General features: G+C 34.1%; 2 protein-coding genes and 1 long non-coding RNA gene across 5 annotated transcripts in view; 2 read left to right on the top strand and 1 right to left on the bottom strand.

The window, feature by feature from the left end:
• Positions 1 to 1,870: 1,870 nt before the first annotated feature.
• LOC127735860 (delta-1-pyrroline-5-carboxylate synthase-like) overlaps positions 1,871 to 22,847 on the top strand; it is a 39,537-nt gene continuing 18,560 nt past the window's right edge. Inside the window, exons 1-5 of the mRNA XM_052246262.1 lie at positions 1,871 to 2,209; positions 4,180 to 4,320; positions 6,425 to 6,529; positions 7,351 to 7,503; positions 9,130 to 9,345. Coding sequence (XP_052102222.1) covers positions 1,874 to 2,209; positions 4,180 to 4,320; positions 6,425 to 6,529; positions 7,351 to 7,503; positions 9,130 to 9,345 — 951 coding nt within the window. The 5' untranslated portion in view covers positions 1,871 to 1,873. The remainder of the gene's footprint in view (positions 2,210 to 4,179; positions 4,321 to 6,424; positions 6,530 to 7,350; positions 7,504 to 9,129; positions 9,346 to 22,847) is intronic.
• LOC127735862 (uncharacterized) lies at positions 11,244 to 14,974 on the top strand. 3 transcript variants are annotated; one of them, XR_007998609.1, is made up of 4 exons: positions 11,244 to 11,996; positions 12,437 to 12,750; positions 13,044 to 13,190; positions 13,484 to 14,974. It is a non-coding gene; the product is annotated as an uncharacterized LOC127735862 (long non-coding RNA). The 3 variants fall into 3 exon arrangements; XR_007998608.1 differs by having other exon boundaries at positions 13,044 to 14,070; positions 14,364 to 14,974; XR_007998607.1 differs by having other exon boundaries at positions 13,044 to 14,974.
• Positions 17,523 to 21,262, bottom strand: LOC127735861 (uncharacterized). Its single transcript, XM_052246263.1, has one exon. The coding sequence runs from the start codon at positions 21,195 to 21,197 to the stop codon at positions 19,518 to 19,520; it is 1,680 nt and encodes a 559-aa protein (XP_052102223.1). The 5' UTR covers positions 21,198 to 21,262; the 3' UTR covers positions 17,523 to 19,517.

Below are 22,847 nucleotides of genomic sequence, written 5' to 3'. Positions count from 1 at the left end.
CTGGAATGCAAATACTACCGTGCTACCTATAAACATAACAAACCATAAACACTATATTATAACCTACTTTAACAGGGGCGGATCCAGCCATTTATAAAAGGGGTGGGGGGGGGGGGGTCCTATCCCAGGATAAAAGGGGGGTGGGCTGATTTCCAACTATATGTCCCAATTCAAATGCATGATAGTCGTAATGGGGGTACCCTAATGACAATTAACAGTAAAAATTCTTGCCAAATGACATTAACGGTAATTTTTGGTGCATGACGATAAAATGTACACTTTATTTTAGACGATAAAAAAATCGACTGATTTTGACGAATCACGTTAAATTTTTCCAAAAATAACGGTAACAATAATTATTTGAGACCTCTGACAAATCACGATAAGGATATTTTGACGAATCACGGTAAATTTTTAACCAATTTGAAGCTAACGGTAGCCTAAAATGACCATTTGATGCCTGACAATAAAGGGCATTACTACCCTCATGCATTGATTGTCAAAAAAAAGGGGGGGTTTCCAGCCCCTGGAACCCCCCCCCCCCATCTTGATCCGCCACTGTTTAACACACTATTTTCTATTAGTTAGATAACTTTACAAAAGTTTAAGAGATAAGGTGGAGACACAATAGGATTTTAGTTTTAGCAGAAGGATGTCATGGGGTAGGCAATCAAAATCCTTAGACAACTGATTCCATTAATATTGCTAACTCTTAGAAATTAAAATGATGGAAACGATTAATAAACTTTAATATTCATTGATAAAATGTCCAGCTTGCGTTTTGATTCATAAACAAATAGTTATATTTCTTCTTGATTAATTTAAAGCTTACTTTAACATTGTATAGGCACCTCACTGCCTGTTTAAACTGTTCTTTAGCTCACCTGGCCCGAAGGGCCAAGTGAGCTTTTTTCATCACTTGGCGTCCGTCTTCGTCATCATTGTCGTTAACTTTTTACATTTTGAACTTCTTCTAAAGAACCACTGAATGGAATAAAACCAAACATGGCATGAATGTTCCTTATGAGGTGCTGACCAAGTGTTGTTACTTTGTAGCTGATCCATCATCCAAGATGGCGGCCAGCAGGGGACTTCATTTAACAAAGGACCCTATGGACAATACATACAAATGTCTTCTTTTCGAAAACCACTGAATAGAATGAAACCAAACATGGCATGAATGTTCCTTGTGAGGTGCTGACCAGTGTTGTTACTTTGAAGCTGATCCATCATCCAAGATGGCCGCCAGCGGGGGACTTTGTTTAACATAAAACCCTATGGACAATATATACAAATGTCTTCTTTTAGAGATCCACTGAATGGAATGAAACCAAGCATGGCATGAATGTTCCTAATAAGGTGCTGATGAAGACCTCAATTCATGTATCTTTAAAGATTGAGATCTACTGTAAACTGCAAAAATATCAAGAAAAGAAGATCTACACATAAGTGAACATGAGGAATATTGTCAATTGACATCTTGATGGTTATTGTCCTCATAAAGTCATTTTCTACAATTTCAATTTATTTATTTTTAATTTCTGTAAACTGTACAAAAGTCTTCTGCTTTTGATTACGGTAAATTACGGGGCCAATATTAAACCAAATGTGGCCTCAATCATTATTAGGGTATCTGTTATGATTTTAATATATTTTTACATGATTTCCAAAACCAAAGTAGAATCAGGTGAGTGACACAGGCTCTTGAGAGCCTCTAGTTTAACTATTTGTGTTGTTTTCAGTAATTGCATTGCCTCATTCATGCTCACTCATCATCTCCTTTAATTCATATTAATGATCATTCATGTTATTAAAACTATAAATCAATGAATTGACAGTTGTATTTTATTATTATGATTATTTCAGTGTAAAGATGGCTCAGGCAAATACAAGACTACTTAAACTATGGCCACATAATTCATTATGCCATTGTTATCAACAAAGCTCCTGGCCAGCTCTATTATCATATCACAGAAATTCTCACAGACACCTTAGTTCAGTCTCGAACAAACCAATTCAACTTTACAGCCAGAAATCTTACCCAAGTATTAGTGTGTTTCCTAAACAGTTTTACAGTGGATTAAATTTGTCTACACGAGCAGATCTACTAGAAGCTAAGAGAGTAATAATTAAATTAGGCAGTGCTGTGATCACTAGAGAAGATGAATGTGGACTGTCTTTGGGACGCTTGGCCTGCATAATAGAACAGGTATTGTAGAAAGTGTTTGATGTTATCTTGAAATTTAAAAAAAACAAAACACTTATATTATATGTAAATGGCTCTGTAGATTTATGTGTTTTTATAGCCAAGTTTTTTGGGTTTTTTTATCTTTGGAAAAAAGAAAAGATTGGCTATAGCATAGATTAAGGAAGATGTTATCAAGATAACCATAAAAACAAAAGTGACCAAAATGTTTATCACCAATCTCTTAAAAAAAATAAAATATAATGAAAGGTTGATGCATTATAGTAATGGCCTAACCTAACACTATATTATTGTTCCAATTGAATATATTACTAAATATTGAAAAATGACTTTAATTTTGCTATGTAAAATCAATTTCATACATGTATTTTATAATAGGGGACGACCATTTGATATTCTGGTGGGGGCCAGGAGGATTTGTTTTGGATCGGTTATTTATTTTTGTGAACTAGAAGAAGAGATTATCTATTTTCTGCACTGTTGAAGCATGATTTTTCATTTTCATTAAAACAAGGGACTGATTATTTATTTTCACAATTATATTTATAACATTTGAAAACACAATTTTTAATTTTTTTTTTATTCCTAAATAGATAATAAGTGTATAGTCAAATCAGTATGTACCATTTAATCAGAATTAATCATCATCCTGTGGAAGTGAATCTTCTGAATTCCAAACTGCATATATTGCATATGTACAAGGTATTAAAGTGGGGCTGTAACTAAGCCTCTTTTAAAAGTAATGTCAAACATATTTGGCGAAGGTTTTGGGGGCCGCTGAAGGCCACAAGAAGACAATATGTTGGTCTCAAAGCAAAATATATAGATTCAGTGTAAGACTTTTAGTTTTTAGGGACAACATCAAAAGACCAATATGTAGGATAAAGCAACAAGTGTAATTCAGTGTAATTCAGAAACTTAAGTATGTGGCTGCTTTTTTTTTAGTTTTTTTAGTGTTTTGGCTTGCAGAAAATCTTTTTTATATACCTGTCAATTATGTTTTTTTGTTCTCAAATAAGGTTAAGAGGGGCTGATTATCATTGATATAACTATGTCAAGCAAGTTTTTATAACACATTTCAATTACAACTTGATGTAGTTCCTAACTGAGATACAATTTGAAATTCATGTAGTTTGTAAAATTAGACAAAAAGTCCTTAAATAAAATTTAAACTCAAGTTTAAAAAAATTACTAAATTTCAAATGGAATGCAACACTAAGAAAATAAAGAAGGGCAATCAATGAACAAAAGACAAACCCTGGAACAGATAAAACACAAAACGACAAACATTATAGACAAATAACACTGAAAACAAAATTAAATGAGAAAAATGGAATATGAAATACAGGGGCTGTATGTCAGAGGGTGAACAGCCCTCTTATGAAAGTGAGGTAAATGTTCCTGAGTTGATATACCTCTAGTTAAATGTAACCCATTTTCAGACATTTCAAGTACATTAATATTTATACATTGCGTTATAAAAGATTTGGAAAGTTTTTCCCGAAAAAAAATATGAAAAAAGATGAATTTTGTAGGAATCTGGTGCCATTTCATACTTTAGAATAGCATTTATAAAATGGCTTTAAAGACCTGCCCAGTTATTTATTTTCAATACATTGTAGGTCAGGTTATTTATTTTCAAACTACCACAGAACAAACCATTCATTTTTGTTATTATCAAGGCTGAGTTATTTATTTTCAAAATCCTCCTGGCCCCCCTGGCTTAGCTGTACATACCCTCAAAGAAAATTAGTGTAGTGCCAATTTTTACATTTTTCCAAGGGATGGAATTACATATTATTAGTCCCTAAAGTTTTCCACTGAACATATATTCACAGTTTCTGCATAAGCAACCACAACCCTGTAATCTTTTATAGTGACAATTTTATTCAGTAAATGCCTCATTTTGTACCATGAGACTGATGTGAAGGTATAAACCTGCAGTGAAAACTTTGATATGTTTTTGTGTAAAGGTTGCTGAGTTACAGAATCAAGGGAAGGAGATGATGATGGTAACAAGTGGTGCTATAGCTTTTGGTAAACAGAAACTACAACAGGAAATCATCATGTCCATGAGCATGAGACAGACTCTCACATCAGCTGACAAAAATAAGGTGAGCATGAGACAAAACTCGCATCAGCAGACAAAAATAAAGTGAAAATGAGACAAATCTCGCATCAGCAGACAAAAATAAGGTGAGCATGAGACAACTCTCACATCAGCAGACAAAAACAAGGTGAGCATGAGCCAGACTCACATCAGCGGACAAGATTAAGGTAAGCATGAGAGACACTCACATCAGCAGACAAAATTAAGGTGAGCATTAGACAGACACTTGCACCATCTGACAAAAATAAGGTGAGCGTGACAGACACTCACATCAGCTGAAAAAAATGAGGATAGCATGAGACAGACGCTCACATCAGCAAAAAAAAATAAGGTAAGCATGAGACAACTCTCACATCAGCTGACAAAAACAAGGTGAGCATGAGCCAGACTCTCACATCAGCAGACAAAAATAAGGTAAGCATGAGACAGACACCCACATCAGCAGAAAAAATAAGGTGAGCATGAGACAAGGCACGCATCAACTGACAAAAATAAGGATAGCATGAGACAAACAATCACATCAGCAAACAAAAATAAGGTGAGCATGAGACAACTCGCACATTAGCTGACAAAAATAAGGTGAGCATGAGACAGACGCTTACATCTGCTGACAAAATAAGGATAGCATGAGACAGACTCTCACATCAGCAAACAAAAATAAGGTGAGCATGAGACAACTCTCACATCAGCTGACAAAAAAAAGGTGAGTATGAGCCAGGCACTCACATCTCTGAACAAAATAAGGATAGCATGAGATAAATCTCATAGACAAAACAGTGGAATATGACATAGCATCTAACATCAGCAAATTAAAATTAGGTGAGCACGAAAAAGACTCACAGCAGCAAACAATGAGACAGACTCACATCAGCTGACAAAAAACAGGTGAGCTTGTAACAGACAAGAACAGTTGAGCGTAGGACAGATATTCACATCAGCAGAAAAAAAGGTGAGCTTATAACTGAGAGAAACTGTTGAGTATGAGACAGACTCGCACATCCAGCTAAGCTGCTGACAAAAGTAAGGTGAACTTGTAAGTTGTAACATGCAAAATCAGTTGAGCATAAGACAGACTCTCACATCAACAAACAAAAAAAGGTGACAAAAATAGTTGAGCATGAGGCAAACTTTATGGTATGGGTTTTTCTCATTGTTGAAGGCTGTACAGTTGCTTATAATTGCTTACATCCACTTTATTTGAACTTGGTTGATAGTTGTCTCATTGGCAATCGTACCTCATCTCCTTATTTTTATGTTTAACTTGAAGTAAGGATTCGAAAGGAAATGAATAAAAACAACTCATGTGACACAATTATAATTTAAAGTAAGCATATGAGACACCCTTCAAGACAAAATTAATGTAACACAAATATTATTCAAAGTAAAAGTTAGATATACATGTCAACTGACAGTAACTAATGTGACCGTTTGAAAAAAAAACATCAGTAATAGACATACACTCAAATCAACAGACAAAAAACGCTATACAATTAGGAGACTGTGAACAAATTTTCCTGTATGAGGCATGTTTCAGTTTTGCTCCTAAAGCTTCTAAATAGAGTTATAGGATTTGTTGTTTATTTTTCTTAATAGCATGATTTATCATTATTCCTATAAAGCTATATAGATTTAGTGATATGATGATCCTTATTGTAGCCATGTTTATTTACCTCAGGATGTGTTGCAGGGGACATAGAAATACCCTCAGAAAAAATTATATACAGCAACAAACAACAACCACTGAATTATAGGCTCCTGACTTGGGATAGGCACAAACAGAATGTGGCAGGGTTAAACATGTCTGAAGGCGGCAAACCTCCCCTAACCTGGGACAGTGGTGTAACAGTACAGCATAAGAACAAACTATAAAAATCAGTTGAAAAGGCCTTAAATCATCAGATCGATACAAAGCAGAAAAACAACTAACAAAAGCACAAACCGGTCATGGCAGGGAATTTGTACATCCTCACAATAAAAAAGACACTAGGTACAGATCTGAGAGTACTTGCAGATACTGATAGCTATTTCAAAGCCAATAACAACTAAAAAAAAAATCATGTATCTAAGACTTAAATATCAAAATATCTATTTTTATTTTGTTTTTGTAGCATGGTTTATTTATTGCCCCAAGAGCTTGTGCAGCAGTTGGACAGAGTGGTTTAATGTCTCTATATGAAGCCATGTTTATGCAGTATGGAGTCAAGGCTGCACAGGTAATTTTAAATAGGAAATTCAAGTGAATGGAGGAAGATAAGGGTGAATGAAGCAGCAACCTGTCAATACAAAAATGTCAATAGACATCTAGGTCAGTATAGGGTCTTCAACAATAGGCAAGTGCATACATTATGTCAAGCTCTAAATTGTCTATAAGAGTTTTAAGATGTGAATGAATTTAGCAGAGACTCATCTACCTTCAACACCTATTTCCCTATAAAAGACAAAACACATTAAGAAATAAGTTAAGAAAAATGTTGACAAAGCTCATAACTTTGAAAAGGCACATAAACATTTAGTGGGGTAAACTATGAATTTAGTTTTGGTGAAAGGCCAATTTTTTGTGGGAACTCTTTTCATATCCCCTTTGTATACAGAAAATGGTGAAAATCGCAATATCAAAATTAAAGAAAAACACTATTTTGATGCTCTCTTGTATATACATTAAGAACAGAACCTGCCACTCCAAATCAAAATCCACCCTTGTTTCGTGCAAGGCAAATTGTATTGAAATTTCTAAATGAACGTAAGGAAACGTTAAAGATATTAAAAGTTTTCAAATGCATTCTAACTCATTGTCGTTTCTATTTCTCAGTTATTGTCCTTGTCTGCTTTATTATTTTTAAACAGTATATACATCCTTAATTACTAATAGGTGATTTAGAATCTAAAAGAAGGCAACATTCTGATGCTGTGAAATCTCTATTAATTCTTGTGTTATGAATTTAAGTACCTCTTGTATTGCTTTTCTTCATCAAAATGTCACATTAAGACATTCAACAAGGAATACCAATAACTATATTTTTTTAATATTCTGAAGGTGCTAATTACAAAGCCAGACATTGATGACCCTGAAAGCTGTAAAAATCTGTGTGGAACATTGAATGAGTTGTGTCGACTAAAAATCATACCTATTCTAAACACAAATGACGCTGTGGCACCGCCACCAGCCCCTGATAAGGATCTTAAAGGGGTGAGTAACCAGTTATTGTTTCTGAGGCTGTTGCCCGGGATATATAATCAGTATTCTTTAACTCAGTATTAATTGTTAATTTGTTCTCTTCCTGAAAAGGAATGAAATAATTGAAGCTGGACTTAAAGTTAGGAATTATAAATCAATCAGTCATATTTGAAATTTAAATAATGTGGACTGGACTGGTTTTAAATGAATTGAAATCATTTTATACAAAACTTTTCAGTTAATTTCTGTCATTTAAATAAGATTTTACAGATGTATGTCTTACATCAACTTTAATGGGAGATAACTCTATGTTTTCTTTTTATTCACACTCCTGAAATTAGATATTGTTGACAGTTAAACTTCTGAAATTAAAAATTGTTGTATGTCATTTAAAGTTAAAGATGTGTAAGGAATTTGGATAAATGCTTTCAGCATAATGAACTGCAAATACATATTCAAGATATGCAAGACCAATTTTATTTCTTCGTATCTTAAAGGGCAATAATTGTTTTAAATAAATTTTAAATAGTTGAAAGAAGAGTATGCTTTGTTACTGAGAAAATTTGAATTGTGCAGTGGAATAAATTTCATATAAAGTTCGACGGTTTGGGATTTGGAGTTCGACAACAATGTTATACCAATAGCATCATTATATCCATAACATATAACTAACTCGAATGTTTGCTAATAACTACGTTTTAATCGAATATTTACAATATTTACAATCATTTCGTATTACAATTTCACAACATTGTTTTTGAACTGCAACATTAGACATAAAATTTCACACTAATTTAACCTGATTCCCAGAGATTATCAAACAAAGTAATTAAATCACCACAGCTGCATTGCTGACCACTTTTATTTGAACTCTAAATGACTAGACTGACCCACTAAAGGTGTCATAAAATTTAGGAATCCTGTTAAGATTAATGATTAACTTTCTACACTGTAAGAAACTTTTTGGAAAATACTATTATCTTTAACTAAATTTAGCAGACGAAAATGTAACTTTATTTCAACATAATGTATTGAAAATTAACGATTAAAATAAACTTGCAAAAATATAAGTGCAATTAATAAAAACGATGTCTACTCTATTCAAAAATTATAACTAAAATACAATCATACTAAAAAACTAAAACTATTGTCTTTAATCCATGCTTAATTGGGTATGAGCAGAATCCAGTATAGTATAAAAAGGGATATCTAACCGTATGCATGTTTCCAATAAATATGATTTTGTCAAACTATTTTGTTTTAGATGTTATATTAATTGTTCATTTGTTGGTCAATACATAATGAGCAAAGGGATGAATATCTCCTATTGGGATAATTTCCTCATTGCATTAAATCTGATACATGAAAAAAATCAACATAGTTCTGTTGCTAGTGTTGAATAGTATATATAAGAATACAGATGGATGCATAAAAATGTCAAGTAGGCACAATGGCTTTGTTAGTTCAAGGATACAGGGATCAAGTTTGCCTATAAAACATCAAATAATGTCTGAAATAAGGGTATAGTTAAAGACTTTCTGGTAATGGATATTATATAAATCAAGCAAATTGTTCAATGCAACTGCAATCCTAGCATTAACAAACAACAATTGAAATGGTATTTATTCATTGCTGCAGGTGATTAGTCTGAAAGATAATGACAGTTTGTCTGCTAGACTAGCCAGAGAAGTCCGAGCTGATCTAATGGTCCTGATGACTGATGTCAATGGTATATACACTGGACCACCAGGACAGATTGGTTCCAGACTGCTCCACACCTATAGCCCAGATGATAGGACTAAAGTTACATTTGGTTTAAAATCCAGAGTAGGACTTGGTGGAATGGAGTCTAAGGTTAGTATATAACTTGAGACTTGAGACTGTTCTAATTTCACGAAATCTCTCAATCATAGGGTATATAAAAATTCTAGTCCTGCTTTTGAATATACATGAATTCATACTTGCCAACCTCTGACTATGAAAAATCATGTCAAGACATGACATGACATGTCAAAAAACATGTGAAAACGAGTGATATAGATGCAGACTTTTTAATATGAACATTATACAAATTTGTTTATAAAAAAAAAACAATTTTCTACTGTAAACTTTTATGGCATTCAACAGTGGCCTGTTTTTGCTACTTTCAAAACAACACTACTAGGCAAATATTCAAAATAACTGCCAGTTTGGTTACATTTACATGATAACAAGGCACACAATATATCATTGAGTTCTGATCTGAATTCAGTGTAAATTTCTTTATAATTGAAAATGCTCTCTCACAGTCAGAACTGTTATTTGGCAAAACTAAAATAGCTTTAACGCTTAAATAGCAAGCTTTGTAAGAATGTCATAACGTTTTTTTGCCATTAAAAATGTCATCTATGTCTGCCATTGCTCCCCACAAATTATATATGTTGCTATTGTCTGGTCAAAACTGGGTAGCTCATCAGAAAACAGCTGGTACTCTGATAACTGATCCAACAGTTCTGTGATGTTTCCATCCCCTTTGGCCTGTGGAAATCTGTTGGCTAGATTTGAAACTGAAAAAGAAAAATATTTTATAATTTGAATACCATTGAATGCTTTATCAAATAGTTACATCCTCTCACACATGTTGTTATGATTGCAAATAATTGATAATATGTGCAGATGATCCAATATAAATATGAGAGTAACATAGGGTACACAATGCATTGTTCGGCCCTTGATCACTTTCTTTTGATTCATTTTAACACAGACTCCCAACTTTTTTGGTACGTACACACGTATTGTTTTCGCTTAGCACTCGGCTCTTTAGACGACAGTACAGGTTCAGAAAGTGACCTCTTTCTGCTGGACATTACCCCAAAGTGAATTTGAGAGAAAGAAGTAACAAAATCTTAAAACCTACTTACAAACTTACCTGAAATGAAGGGCTTTTGTTGTTCGTCCATATCGTAAATAAACAATGGCGACTCAACAATTACTTCGAAATTCTCGGTATTTATCGTTTATTAATGAAAACACCCGTGAATCGCAATCTCACTAATGGCCAAAAAATCAAAACAATGAAAAAGCGTGTAATGGCGTGTAAAGTGGCGAAAAGCGTGTACACACCATGTGACAAAATCCTCGCATGTAAACCATTGAAAAAGCATGTATTACGCGCGAATATCATGTGAGTTGGCAACTTTGCATGAATTATCTCCCATTAGTAAGATCCCTGGCAAATATATTGTAAAGTCTAATAAGGCAATACTGACATTTAAATTTCACTGTAAAACGGATGCTTTAAGAATTTGTGAAAGAAGACAGTTTTGTGTATTTAAGTCAGTTATACAATAAGAAACTAAGTAATGTAAATAAATAAATGTTTGAGAGAAAACTTTTTTGAAAATAGTACCATGGAATGGGAGATAAAATATTTATCCTTTGAACTTAAAGTACAGAAAGAAATGTCAAACTTGATTTAAAATGTGATTTGCTAAGACCAAACCAGTCCACTACCTTAAGTACACATATTCTTATTTTTAGACATCCATTTTTGTCCAGCCTGCGACTTTTGTCGCAGAAAGCTCGACATAGGGATAGTGATCCGGCGGCGGCGTTAGCTAACTTCTTAAAAGCTTTATATTTTAGAAGCTAGAAGACCTGGATGCTTCATACTTTGTATATAGATGCCTTATGTTAAGAAGTTTCCGTCTGTCATATGTCCATTGTCCTTGATCTCATTTTCATGGTTCAGTGACTACCGGTACTTGAAAAAAAAGTCAACATTTTTTGTAATGTTAATTTCTTTCTTATTATGAGTAATAGGATAACTATATTTAGTATGTGCGTACCTTGCAAGGTCTTCATGCCCGTCAGACAATTTTCATTTGACCTCAACCTCATTTCATGGATCAGTGAACAAGGTTAAGTTTTCGTGGTCAAGTCCATATATCAGGTACTATAAGCAGTAGGTCTACTATATTTGGTATATGGAATGATTGTAAGGTGTACATGTCCAACTGGTAGGTGTCATCTGACCTTGACCTCATTTTCATGGTTCAGTAGTCAAAGTTAAGTTTTTGAGTTTTGGTCTTTTTTTCTAATACTATATGCAATAGGTCAACTATAAATGGTGTATGGAAATATTTTATGATGTACATGTCAGTCTCACAGGTTTTATTTGACCATGACCTCATTTTCACGGTTCATTTCTCAGTGTTAAGTTTTTGTCGAGCCTGCGACTTTTGTCGAAGAAAGCTCGACATAGGGATAGTGATCCGGCGGCGGCGGCGTTAGCTAACTTCTTAAAAGCTTTATATTTTAGAAGGTGGAAGGTCTGGATGCTTCATACTTTGTATATGGATGCCTCATGTTACGAAGTTTCTGTCAGTCACATGTCCAATGTCCTTGACCTCATTTTCATGGTTCAGTGACTACTTGAAAAAAAAGTTAAGATTTTTTGTAATGTTAGATTGTCTCTTATTATAAGTAATAGGATAACTATATTTGGTATGTGCGTACCTTGCAAGGTCTTCATGCCCGTCGGACAGTTTTCACATGACCTCGACCTCATTTCATGGATCAGTGAACAAGGTTAAGTTTTAGTGGTCAAGTCCATATCTCAGATACTATGAGCAATAGGTCTAGTATATTCGGTGTGTGGAAGGACTGTAAGGTGTACATGTCCAACTGGCAGGTGTCATCTGACCTTGACCTCATTTTCATGGTTCAGTGGTTATAGTTAAGTTTTTGTGTATTGGTCTGTTTTTCTTATACTGTATGCCATAGGTCTACTATATTTGGTGTATGGAATGATTGTAAGGTGTACATGTCTAGCGGGCAGGTGTCATCCGACCTTGACCTCATTTTCATGGTTCAGTGGTCAAAGTTAAGTTTTTGAGTTTTGGTCTTTTTTTCTAATACTATATGCAATAGTTCAACTATATTTCGTATGTGCGTACCTTGCAAGGTCCTCATGCCCGTCAGACAGTTTTCACTTGACCTCAACCTCATTTCATGGATCAGTGAACAAGGTTAAGTTTTGGTGGTCAAGTCCATATCTCAGATACTATGAGCAATAGGTCTAGTATATTCGGTGTATGGAAGGACTGTAAGGTGTACATGTCCAACTGGCAGGTGTCATCTGACCTTGACCTCATTTTCATGGTTCAGTGGTTATAGTTAAGTTTTTGTGTATTGGTCTGTTTTTCTTATACTGTATGCCATAGGTCTACTATATTTGGTGAATGGAATGATTGTAAGGTGTACATGTCTAGCGGGCAGGTGTCATCCGACCTTGACCTCATTTTCATGGTTCAGTGGTCAAAGTTAAGTTTTTGAGTTTTGGTCTTTTTTTCTAATACTATATGCAATAGTTCAACTATATTTCGTATGTGCGTACCTTGCAAGGTCCTCATGCCCGTGAGACAGTTTTCACTTGACCTCAACCTCATTTCATGGATCAGTGAACAAGGATAAGTTTTAGTGGTCAAGTCCATATCTCAGATACTATGAGCAATAGGTCTAGTATATTCGGTGTATGGAAGGACTGTAAGGTGTACATGTCCAACTGGCAGGTGTCATCTGACCTTGACCTCATTTTCATGGTTCAGTGGTTATAGTTAAGTTTTTGTGTATTGGTCTGTTTTTCTTATACTGTATGCCATAGGTCTACTATATTTGGTGTATGGAATGATTGTAAGGTGTACATGTCTAGCGGGCAGGTGTCATCCGACCTTGACCTCATTTTCATGGTTCAGTGGTCAAAGTTAAGTTTTTGAGTTTTGGTCTTTTTTTCTAATACTATATGCAATAGTTCAACTATATTTCGTATGTGCGTACCTTGCAAGGTCCTCATGCCCGTCAGACAGTTTTCACTTGACCTCAACCTCATTTCATGGATCAGTGAACAAGGTTAAGTTTTAGTGGTCAAGTCCATATCTCAGATACTATGAGCAATAGGTCTAGTATATTCGGTGTATGGAAGGACTGTAAGGTGTACATGTCCAACTGGCAGGTGTCATCTGACCTTGACCTCATTTTCATGGTTCAGTGGTTATAGTTAAGTTTTTGTGTATTGGTCTGTTTTTCTTATACTGTATGCCATAGGTCTACTATATTTGGTGTATGGAATGATTGTAAGGTGTACATGTCTAGCGGGCAGGTGTCATCCGACCTTGACCTCATTTTCATGGTTCAGTGGTCAAAGTTAAGTTTTTGAGTTTTGGTCTTTTTTTCTAATACTATATGCAATAGTTCAACTATATTTCGTATGTGCGTACCTTGCAAGGTCCTCATGCCCGTCAGACAGTTTTCACTTGACCTCAACCTCATTTCATGGATCAGTGAACAAGGTTAAGTTTTGGTGGTCAAGTCCATATCTCAGATACTATGAGCAATAGGTCTAGTATATTCGGTGTATGGAAGGACTGTAAGGTGTACATGTCCAACTGGCAGGTGTCATCTGACCTTGACCTCATTTTCATGGTTCAGTGGTTATAGTTAAGTTTTTGTGTATTGGTCTGTTTTTCTTATACTGTATGCCATAGGTCTACTATATTTGGTGAATGGAATGATTGTAAGGTGTACATGTCTAGCGGGCAGGTGTCATCCGACCTTGACCTCATTTTCATGGTTCAGTGGTCAAAGTTAAGTTTTTGAGTTTTGGTCTTTTTTTCTAATACTATATGCAATAGTTCAACTATATTTGGTATGTGCGTACCTTGCAAGGTCCTCATGCCCGTCAGACAGTTTTCACTTGACCTCAACCTCATTTCATGGATCAGTGAACAAGGTTAAGTTTTAGTGGTCAAGTCCATATCTCAGATACTATAAGCAATAGGTCTAGTATATTCGGTGTATGGAAGGACTGTAAGGTGTACATGTCCAACTGGCAGGTGTCATCTGACCTTGACCTCATTTTCATGGTTCAGTGGTTATAGTTAAGTTTTGGTGTTTTGGTCTGTTTTTCTTATACTGTATGCCATAGGTCTACTATATTTGGTGTATGGAATGATTGTAAGGTGTACATGTCTAGCTTGCAGGTGTCATCCGACCTTGACCTCATTTTCATGGTTCAGTGGTCAAAGTTAAGTTTTTTGAGTTTTGGTCTTTTTTTCTAATACTTTATGCAATAGTTCAACTATATTTGGGGTATGGAAATATTTTATGATCTATTTGGCAGTCATGCAGGTTTTATTTGACCTTGACCTCATTTTCAAGGTTCATTGCTCAGTGTTAAGTTTTTGTGTTTTGGTCTGTTTTTCTTAAACTATAAGCAATAGGTCAACTATATTTGTTGTATGGAAGAATTGTTAGCTGTACATGCCTGTCTAGCATGGTTCATCAGACCTTGACCTCAATTTCATGGTTCATTGGTCAATGTTTAGTTTACTTGGTTAATGTTAAGTTTATGTGACAGTTGTAATAAAGCTTTATATTTAGGACTATCAACATAATATCAATGATTAGTAAAGAAGGCGAGACATTTCAGCGCGTGCACTCTTGTTGTGTTTTGGTCTGTTTTTCTATAAGCAATAGATCAACTATATTTGATGTATGGAAGGATTGTAAGGTGTATATGTCTGTCTGGCAGGTATTATCTGACCTTGACCTCATTTTCATGGTTCATTGGTCAATGTTAAGTTTTCATGGTTAAATTTGTTTCTTAGATACTATAAGCAATAGGTCAACTATATTTAATGCCAAAATTGATTGTAAGGTGTACATGTCTGTATGGAAGAATTGTTAGCTGTACATGCCTGCCTAGCATGGTTCATCTGACTTTGACCTCATTTTCATGGTTCATTGGTCAATGTTAAGTTTCCTTGTTTAAGACTGTTTCTTAGAAACAATAAGCAATAGGTCAACTATGTTTGGTTTATTGAATGATTGTAAGGTGTACATGTATTTCTCGTTTGGTTTATCTGACCTTGAACTCATTTTCTTGGATCATGTTAAGTTTATGTGTTACTTGTAGTAAAGCTTTGTATTTAGGACTATCAACATAAAATCAATGGTTAGTAAAGAAGGCGAGACATTTCAGCGTGTGCACTCTTGTTTTATGTAATGTGATTGTTCATTGATTTATGGGGATGTGTAATTACAGAGTTTAATTTTCTGAGCATACAATATTTGCACTGGATCTACGTTAACATTTCACCTTTTACTTTAAGTTTGGATCATACAGATTTATTTAGTTCCTATAGCTAAACAAAAAATGAAATTTATCAGAAACTTCTGATAGAAACAAACCAAATGTATATATTGTAATTGATATTTATTTCATCAGGTGCTTATATAATTTATATATAAATATTTGAAAACTGTGTGCAATGGGGTTTTTCTGTATCTAGTTTGTACTATGGCCGCCTGGTTGTATTATATCGTTCTGATTATGCATGAAATATTTGCCACTGGACAATTAGCAAACTGCTATCAATATTTTCTGAATTCATGAAGCTTTTTTGCTGTGAATGTTTCAATCACATTTTACCCCTTTTTAGGAGGGCCAATTAGGGAAGTGTTCTTATTAGACAGTCACAGTCCCTATCACCTTTGACTGTCACTACTATGGAAGGTGTTTAAGCCTTGCTCACAATGGTCATTCACAAAAATAGCAAGGTACATTTTGTCTCGCCTGTGATTTTACATATCATAGACATAGGGATTACAATCTGACGACGGCAGCATCAGCTTAAACTATTTGTATTAAGCTTTATATTTCAGAAGGTCGAAGATCTGGATGCTTCATACCTTGTATGCAGATACCTTATGTTATGAAGTTTCTGTCTGTCACATGTGAAATACTTATGACTTTATGAGTAACTACCGGTATATTTAGTATTTAGGATCCTTGCAAGATCTTCATGTTTGTCAGATAGGCTTCACATGACCTCGACCTAGTCTCCCTTGACTTTAACCTTTGACACGTATGATAGTAATACATTGTCAAATTTGTGTCCTGGGCATATCTTTTGAACCGTTGCATCATGGGCTTTGGGTCAGTCATATATCAAAGACAGGTTACCCTTGCCTTGACTCTGACCTTTGACCCCTATGATAGTAAAAACTTGTCTGATTTGTGTCCTGCACATAACTTTTGTATCATAGAACTTTATAACTTAGTATGCAGTTGCATCATGGGCTGAGGTGTGTCATATACCAAAATCAGGTCACTCTGACCCCTATGATATTAAAACCTTGTCTGATCTCAATACTGAATTTCACAGCAGCAACTAAAATGCATACACAGGGGGTATTACTGCCACTATGCGGACAGCTCTAGTTAGTATATGGAATGATTGTAAGGTGTACATGTCTATCTGGGATAGTTCATCTTACTTTGACCTCATTTTCAAGGTTCATAAGTCAATGTTAATTTTGCATGGTTGTATCTTTTTTCAGATACTAATAGGTCAGCTATATTTGGTGTATGGAATTATTGCATGGTGTACATGTTGTCTGGCATGGTTCATCTGACCTTGACCTTATTTACATGGATCAGTGATAATGTTAAGTGTATGTGATACTTGTTGTAAAACCTTCACATTACAGACCTTCAACATAAATTCAATCATGTGAACTTTTGTTATTTCAAGTATATGATGTCAATTACTCTCAAATGGTTGAATAATCATTATAGATGTTGGGTATACATCAATGAAACAGGATAAAAAAATAACCAAAAGACATCTAGAGGGCAACATACAGTCTTAACAATAGATAGGTGTCAATACAATATGTCAAGTGAATAAATTTATCAGAAACAACCAAAGATCTGTCATTATTACCCAATTTTCCAAATAATAAAGAAAAATATTTAGATGTGACATAAGAAAACTTCAGATTAGGTTCCTGACTTTACAGGCACATGAAAATGTGGCTGGGTTAAACTAGCTTTTATCTCAGTTTGAGCTTTTGCCTTCACTTGGTGTCCATTGTCTGTTGTGGTTTTAAGGCTTAAATGAGGATTTTTACCCTTTTTCTGTGTTTTTGGCAAAAACTATAGTTGATGGATTGAAACTGTAAACAGAAAAAAGTATCAACACTATAGATCTAGAGCAAAGAGATTTTAATCATGAATTTAATTCAAGTTTACTAATTGTTGGAGAGTGTTCATTGTTGAAGATGCACATAGACTTAGTTGAGCAACACAGGCTCTTTAGAGCCGTTTTTAATTCTCAGCCCTCATCCTCTTTAAGTAGATTCACAAAACATACATAAAAGAACATGCAATAATAACCAGTACAGGTTAGTGGTTTACAAGTGTTTTCCCACCAATTCATTTGATGTCATGACACTGATCAATTCTATAGAAAGTGCAGTTAAACCTAATCACACACCAACTATTTTTTGTATTCAAGAAAACAAGTACAATATTATTCATGATATAAAATATGTATACCACAATATGACCACACTGTTTGTTGCTAATTATAACTAGAAAAAAAGCTAAAATCATCAGACATGATATAATTATTTAATCAGTGCTAGATAAGGGTAACTAACTCTTAACAAACTGTCTATTTTAATGGTATTAGCTAAGATACAAGCAAAGATAATCCATGTACATTTATAATTATCATGAATCAAACAAATTATTGATTCAATGTATAGAATTCTATGATAAAAAAAAATATAGCAATAAATAGATACACACAAAGTAAGAAATGTTATTCAGATAATCAAAATTATATTGTGAATTATTAGCAAAAATATGAGTTGCAATATTATGCTATTACAAATATGGTGTAACGTTAAATCAGTTCAGAAAATGTGGCTTTTCTCTGTCTTGTATTAAGGTAGAACAGGAGTATAAAATAGTGGAACACATCTCAGACCTTAGACAGAAGTTCAATTTAGGGGTGATCCGAGGTCCCTGACCTTCCATTTTTGGGTTGGGACCTTCCCACCGGTAGTTAGCTATACCCAACAGACTTTCATATTTTGCAGGTTAAGAATATAACAAAAGCATTTTTAAACAAAAAATATAAATATCTAGTATAAAAATAATCTAAAAAATATGTAACTTTATTGAAAGGAAACTTATGTGGTTGCTTAAATTCTTCACAATTGATTTGATGTGCAGTCAAATGACTCGTTGTTGTACAAGATACCGGGAAACTCAAGAATATATTATTCAAACTTTACTAGTAAACGGTACAAAATTTTTTGGTTTTTGGGTGACCTCTTCCAAAAGAAAACCTAATGAAACGGGTGATACAGCAGGGGTAATTGATGAAATGCAGCCAGAAAGACAGGATCTGACTAAAAACCAAAAGTATGAAAGTGAAAAGCAAGAACATAAATGTTTGCCCCAAATGGCCTAATGGAAGGTTAATCATCCTTGGCTGGATTTCGATGAGGCAACTGGTTTATCCCACACACAGTGAAAGGGAAGGTGCCCTGGTTTGTTGGACAAAAAACTTAAAACTTGACCCCATAAAAAATCGTGAAACTACTTTCCAGCGTCTATCTTGCCAAAAACAGTGGTTAAAAGAAACTGACTCCAAGTTCTTAAAAAAAAATTCAGCAGTTATCTCACAAAAAGTTAGGCCAGTGTGTTCTTAAGCAGCATTTGAAACTCAAACAAATAAAACGGTACAAGGTGTTATTTAACACAGCATATAGTGTTGGGGAAAAAGGGGAAGCCTTTTTCTGACTGAATTTATTTTAGAAGTTCAGAAAAAAATTCAGTTGATTTACAAAATGTAGTAAGACGTGATGAGTGCTTTGGAAGGGTAAGTATTATCTGTTTTTATTAAATTAATTTTCAATTAAAATTGGATCTTCTAAGAATAAAGAAGGACCTTTCCGTCTTTTTAATCAAAGTTCCTGGACCTTCCATTGCCTAAAGAAAATCTGAACCCCTGCATTGATGATTTAAATTGAGTTTTTACTATTTAAAATTATGTTTTCTAGTCCTGAATCTAATGCCTGACAAAAATAATTATATAAAATTATTATAGCTAATTAAAAATCACACAAGTTGCTGTCAGCAAACATATAATTTACTCTGGTTTACCATAAAGCATAAAAATATGGATGTTTTAACATCCTGATATGGACACATCATATAACTTGGCCTCCTTGGTTCTACTACTTACTGGTCTACTACATCCTATGTAGAGTTGTCCTGTTGGAGAGAATGTAAGAGAAGATGGTGCCATTATGTTTATGTCACTTGTTTTATAATATGTCATCAATAGGCCAGCATGGTTCAGGATATGAAGTGTATCAGTATCCAGATCAGCTACAATAACATTGTCTCTAGGTGTTGTCACTATGTCTGATGGTCTGAACGGTCTGTCCTTGTTGACCTCTGTATGTCCTGTATATATATTGATTATATCACCACCCTGTCCTAACACTACTACTCTAGATCTGTCATCACTTACTCTATCCACCACATGAATATTCCCATTACTGGTACTGGTTATTCTGAAGGGATTGATAAATATAGGTTGTTTATGTTGATCATGTTCATACACTCTCTCATGGTCTCCATTTTGATTCATTAGTATTACAACTCTTCTTTCTTTATTACCACCTCCTACTAGAACTTTATTGTCACTGGTGGTAAAGACTGCTGTAGGTTCCAATGGTGACACATCATATACTGAGTCTGTTACTGTACCTGTATGACTACTGATTTGTTTTAGTCTTGATCCTCTTGTAGATATAAGTAGATTGTTTGATTGAGTAACATCCATACCATAGACCTTGATATTATACTTGGATAGTATCTTCAGTTTGGTTCCATCAGGTTTCACTTTTTGAACTAAACCAAAAATACCAGAACTTATCCAGAAAGACTGATCAATAGAGGAGCATACAAATGTTACAGTCTCAAGTTCAGTTTGATATTGTTTATTTATTTCCAGATTAATATGGGGTTGAAGAGATGGATTTTCATCATATTCCAACACCCCAATATTAACCTGAGTGATCTCCCCTGGAACAAAGTGTGGTATAGATACATAACTTGACCTTGGTTGGGGCATTTTGATGTCAAAAGATTTTTCTAAATTGTTTACTTCTGTAAAGAACTTGGAGACATTGCATATTTGAATGAATTCCTGGACTTCATTGTTTTTATTGTCAGCTTGTTTTAGAATAACTGAGACTGCATTTAAGTCAGATTTGATTGTGTTAGAAACAGAGTTGTGATTCTGATCCAATTTATCTCTGAGTTCTTTAAAATACTTTTCAACAGCTGCTTTGACAGATTGTTCATGCTTTAGAACATCTTGCTTTACCTGGCTGTATTTAGAATTTTCCGTTGATAAAAGTTGGTGAAGCTGTTCTTTTTTAGAAACAATTGCTTTCCTCTCCCTTTGAATTTTACTTTGTCCTTTTTTCAACTTGTCTATTTTCATATCATATCCTTCCTGAATTTCTGTTAGATCATGTTTCTTGTGAACTTTTGACACACAGGATGGACAAACTAGAGTGTCACATGTCTTACAATAAAGACAGGTATATTGTCCAGCATGGTCCTGACAGGGAATGTTTGCAAATTCTAGTTCTTCTTTATATAATCCAATGTCTTTGATATTGATTATTCTGTGATCCTTTGCAGTTTTTACTCTTAAATGTACCTTCTCCTTACAATGATTACACAATAAAAGGTCACAATCTAAACACTTCCATTTAATAGGTCTATCAGTTTCACATAATCCACAACTTACAGGAATTTGTCCTTTTCTAATGGATTGTGAAAACGCCATTGTTTAGTGCTACACAGGTATTCTACTTCCTTGTTTTTGATCAGGTTACCTTCTTGTAAAACTAATTCAAGGTTAGATATTTTTAGAAATTTTTATCAGCTATAAATATAGAATTTGATAAGGTTACTGCATGTATTCAGGTGAAAAACAATTTAATATTTAAAGTTTAATGAAGACACTTATTGATTCTAATGCAATGCATATTCCTGCCAAATAGTTTTTATGCCCCCGCCGTAGCGGAGGGGGCATTAAGTTATACCCTTGTCCGTCTGTACGTACGTCGGTACGTAGGTCCCAAAGTTGGTTTCTGTTCTCTAACTTTAGTTTGCCTCAACCAAATGTTATGAAACTTATACACAATGCTTATTACCACAAAACACAGATCAAGTTTGAATTTTGGTGGCGTCACTATAACCGTTCTAGAGTTATGCCCTGTACAAATGGAAAAATTGCTGAATTTTTCGTTTCCGCTCTGTAACTTTAGTTTGCCTCAAACAAATGTTATGAAACTTATACACAATGCTTATTACCACATAATACAGATCAAATTCGAAATTGGGTGGCGTCACTTTTACCGTTCTTGAGTTATGCCCCTTTATAAACATAAAAATTGATGAATTTTTCGTTTCTGTTCTCTAACTTTAGTTTGCCTCAACCAAATGTTATGAAACGTATACACAATGCTTATTACCACATAATACAGAACAAATTTGAAATTGGGTGGCGTCACTTTTACCGTTCTTGAGTTATGCCCCTTTATAAATGGAAAAATTGCAAAACTTTTATTTTCTTCTAAATATCAAGTAATTTTTAAAATTGGAGTTATCTTCCTTTGTCCTTGATTATAGTTGAATCAACTACAATCAATGCTTTATACAATGCAATGTTTAATTTTGACTTCCACTGATAAAACACAGATCAAGTTTAATTTGGGTAGTGTCACTTTAACCATTATTGAGTTATGCCCCTTTATAAATTGAAAGATTGCAAAATTTTTATTTTCAATTCTGTTACTTAAGTTTGCCCAACCAAATATTATGAAACCTATACACAATATTCATTACCACGAAACTAAGATCAAGTACAAATTTTTTGTTTCCGTTTTCTAACTTTAGTTTGCCTCAACCAAATGTTATGAAACTTATACACAATGCTTATTACTACATAATACAGATTAAGTACGAAATTTGGTGAGAACACTTTTACCATTCTTAAGTTATGTCCCTTTATAAACATAAAAATTGCTGAATTTTTCATTTCCGTTCTCTAACTTTAATTTGTCTCAACCAAATGTTATAAAACTTATACACAACCATTCTAGAGTTATGCGTATTTACAAATAGAAAAATTGCTGAATTTTTTAGTTTCTGTTCTCTACTTAAGTTAGCCTCCACCAAATGTTATGAGACTTACACACAATGCTTATTACCACAAAACTCAGATCAAGTTCAAATTTGTGTAGCGTTACTTTTACTGTTCTTCAGTTATGTCCCTTTATAACTATATGCTATGCAAGCGGGGGCATCATCTATGTCCACATGTGGACACTATCCACATTTATTTTTAAATGGGTGAAATAATACTAAACACTTAAGAATTGAATGCTTCTTTTTGTAAATTTATTGGGGTGTAAAAGCGTTGACAGAAGTA

The sequence above is a fragment of the Mytilus californianus genome, unplaced genomic scaffold (genome assembly GCF_021869535.1).
Source record: "Mytilus californianus isolate M0D057914Y unplaced genomic scaffold, xbMytCali1.0.p SCAF_3, whole genome shotgun sequence".
NCBI lineage: Eukaryota > Metazoa > Mollusca > Bivalvia > Mytilida > Mytilidae > Mytilus > Mytilus californianus.
This window is presented reverse-complemented; position numbering and strand designations above follow the sequence as displayed.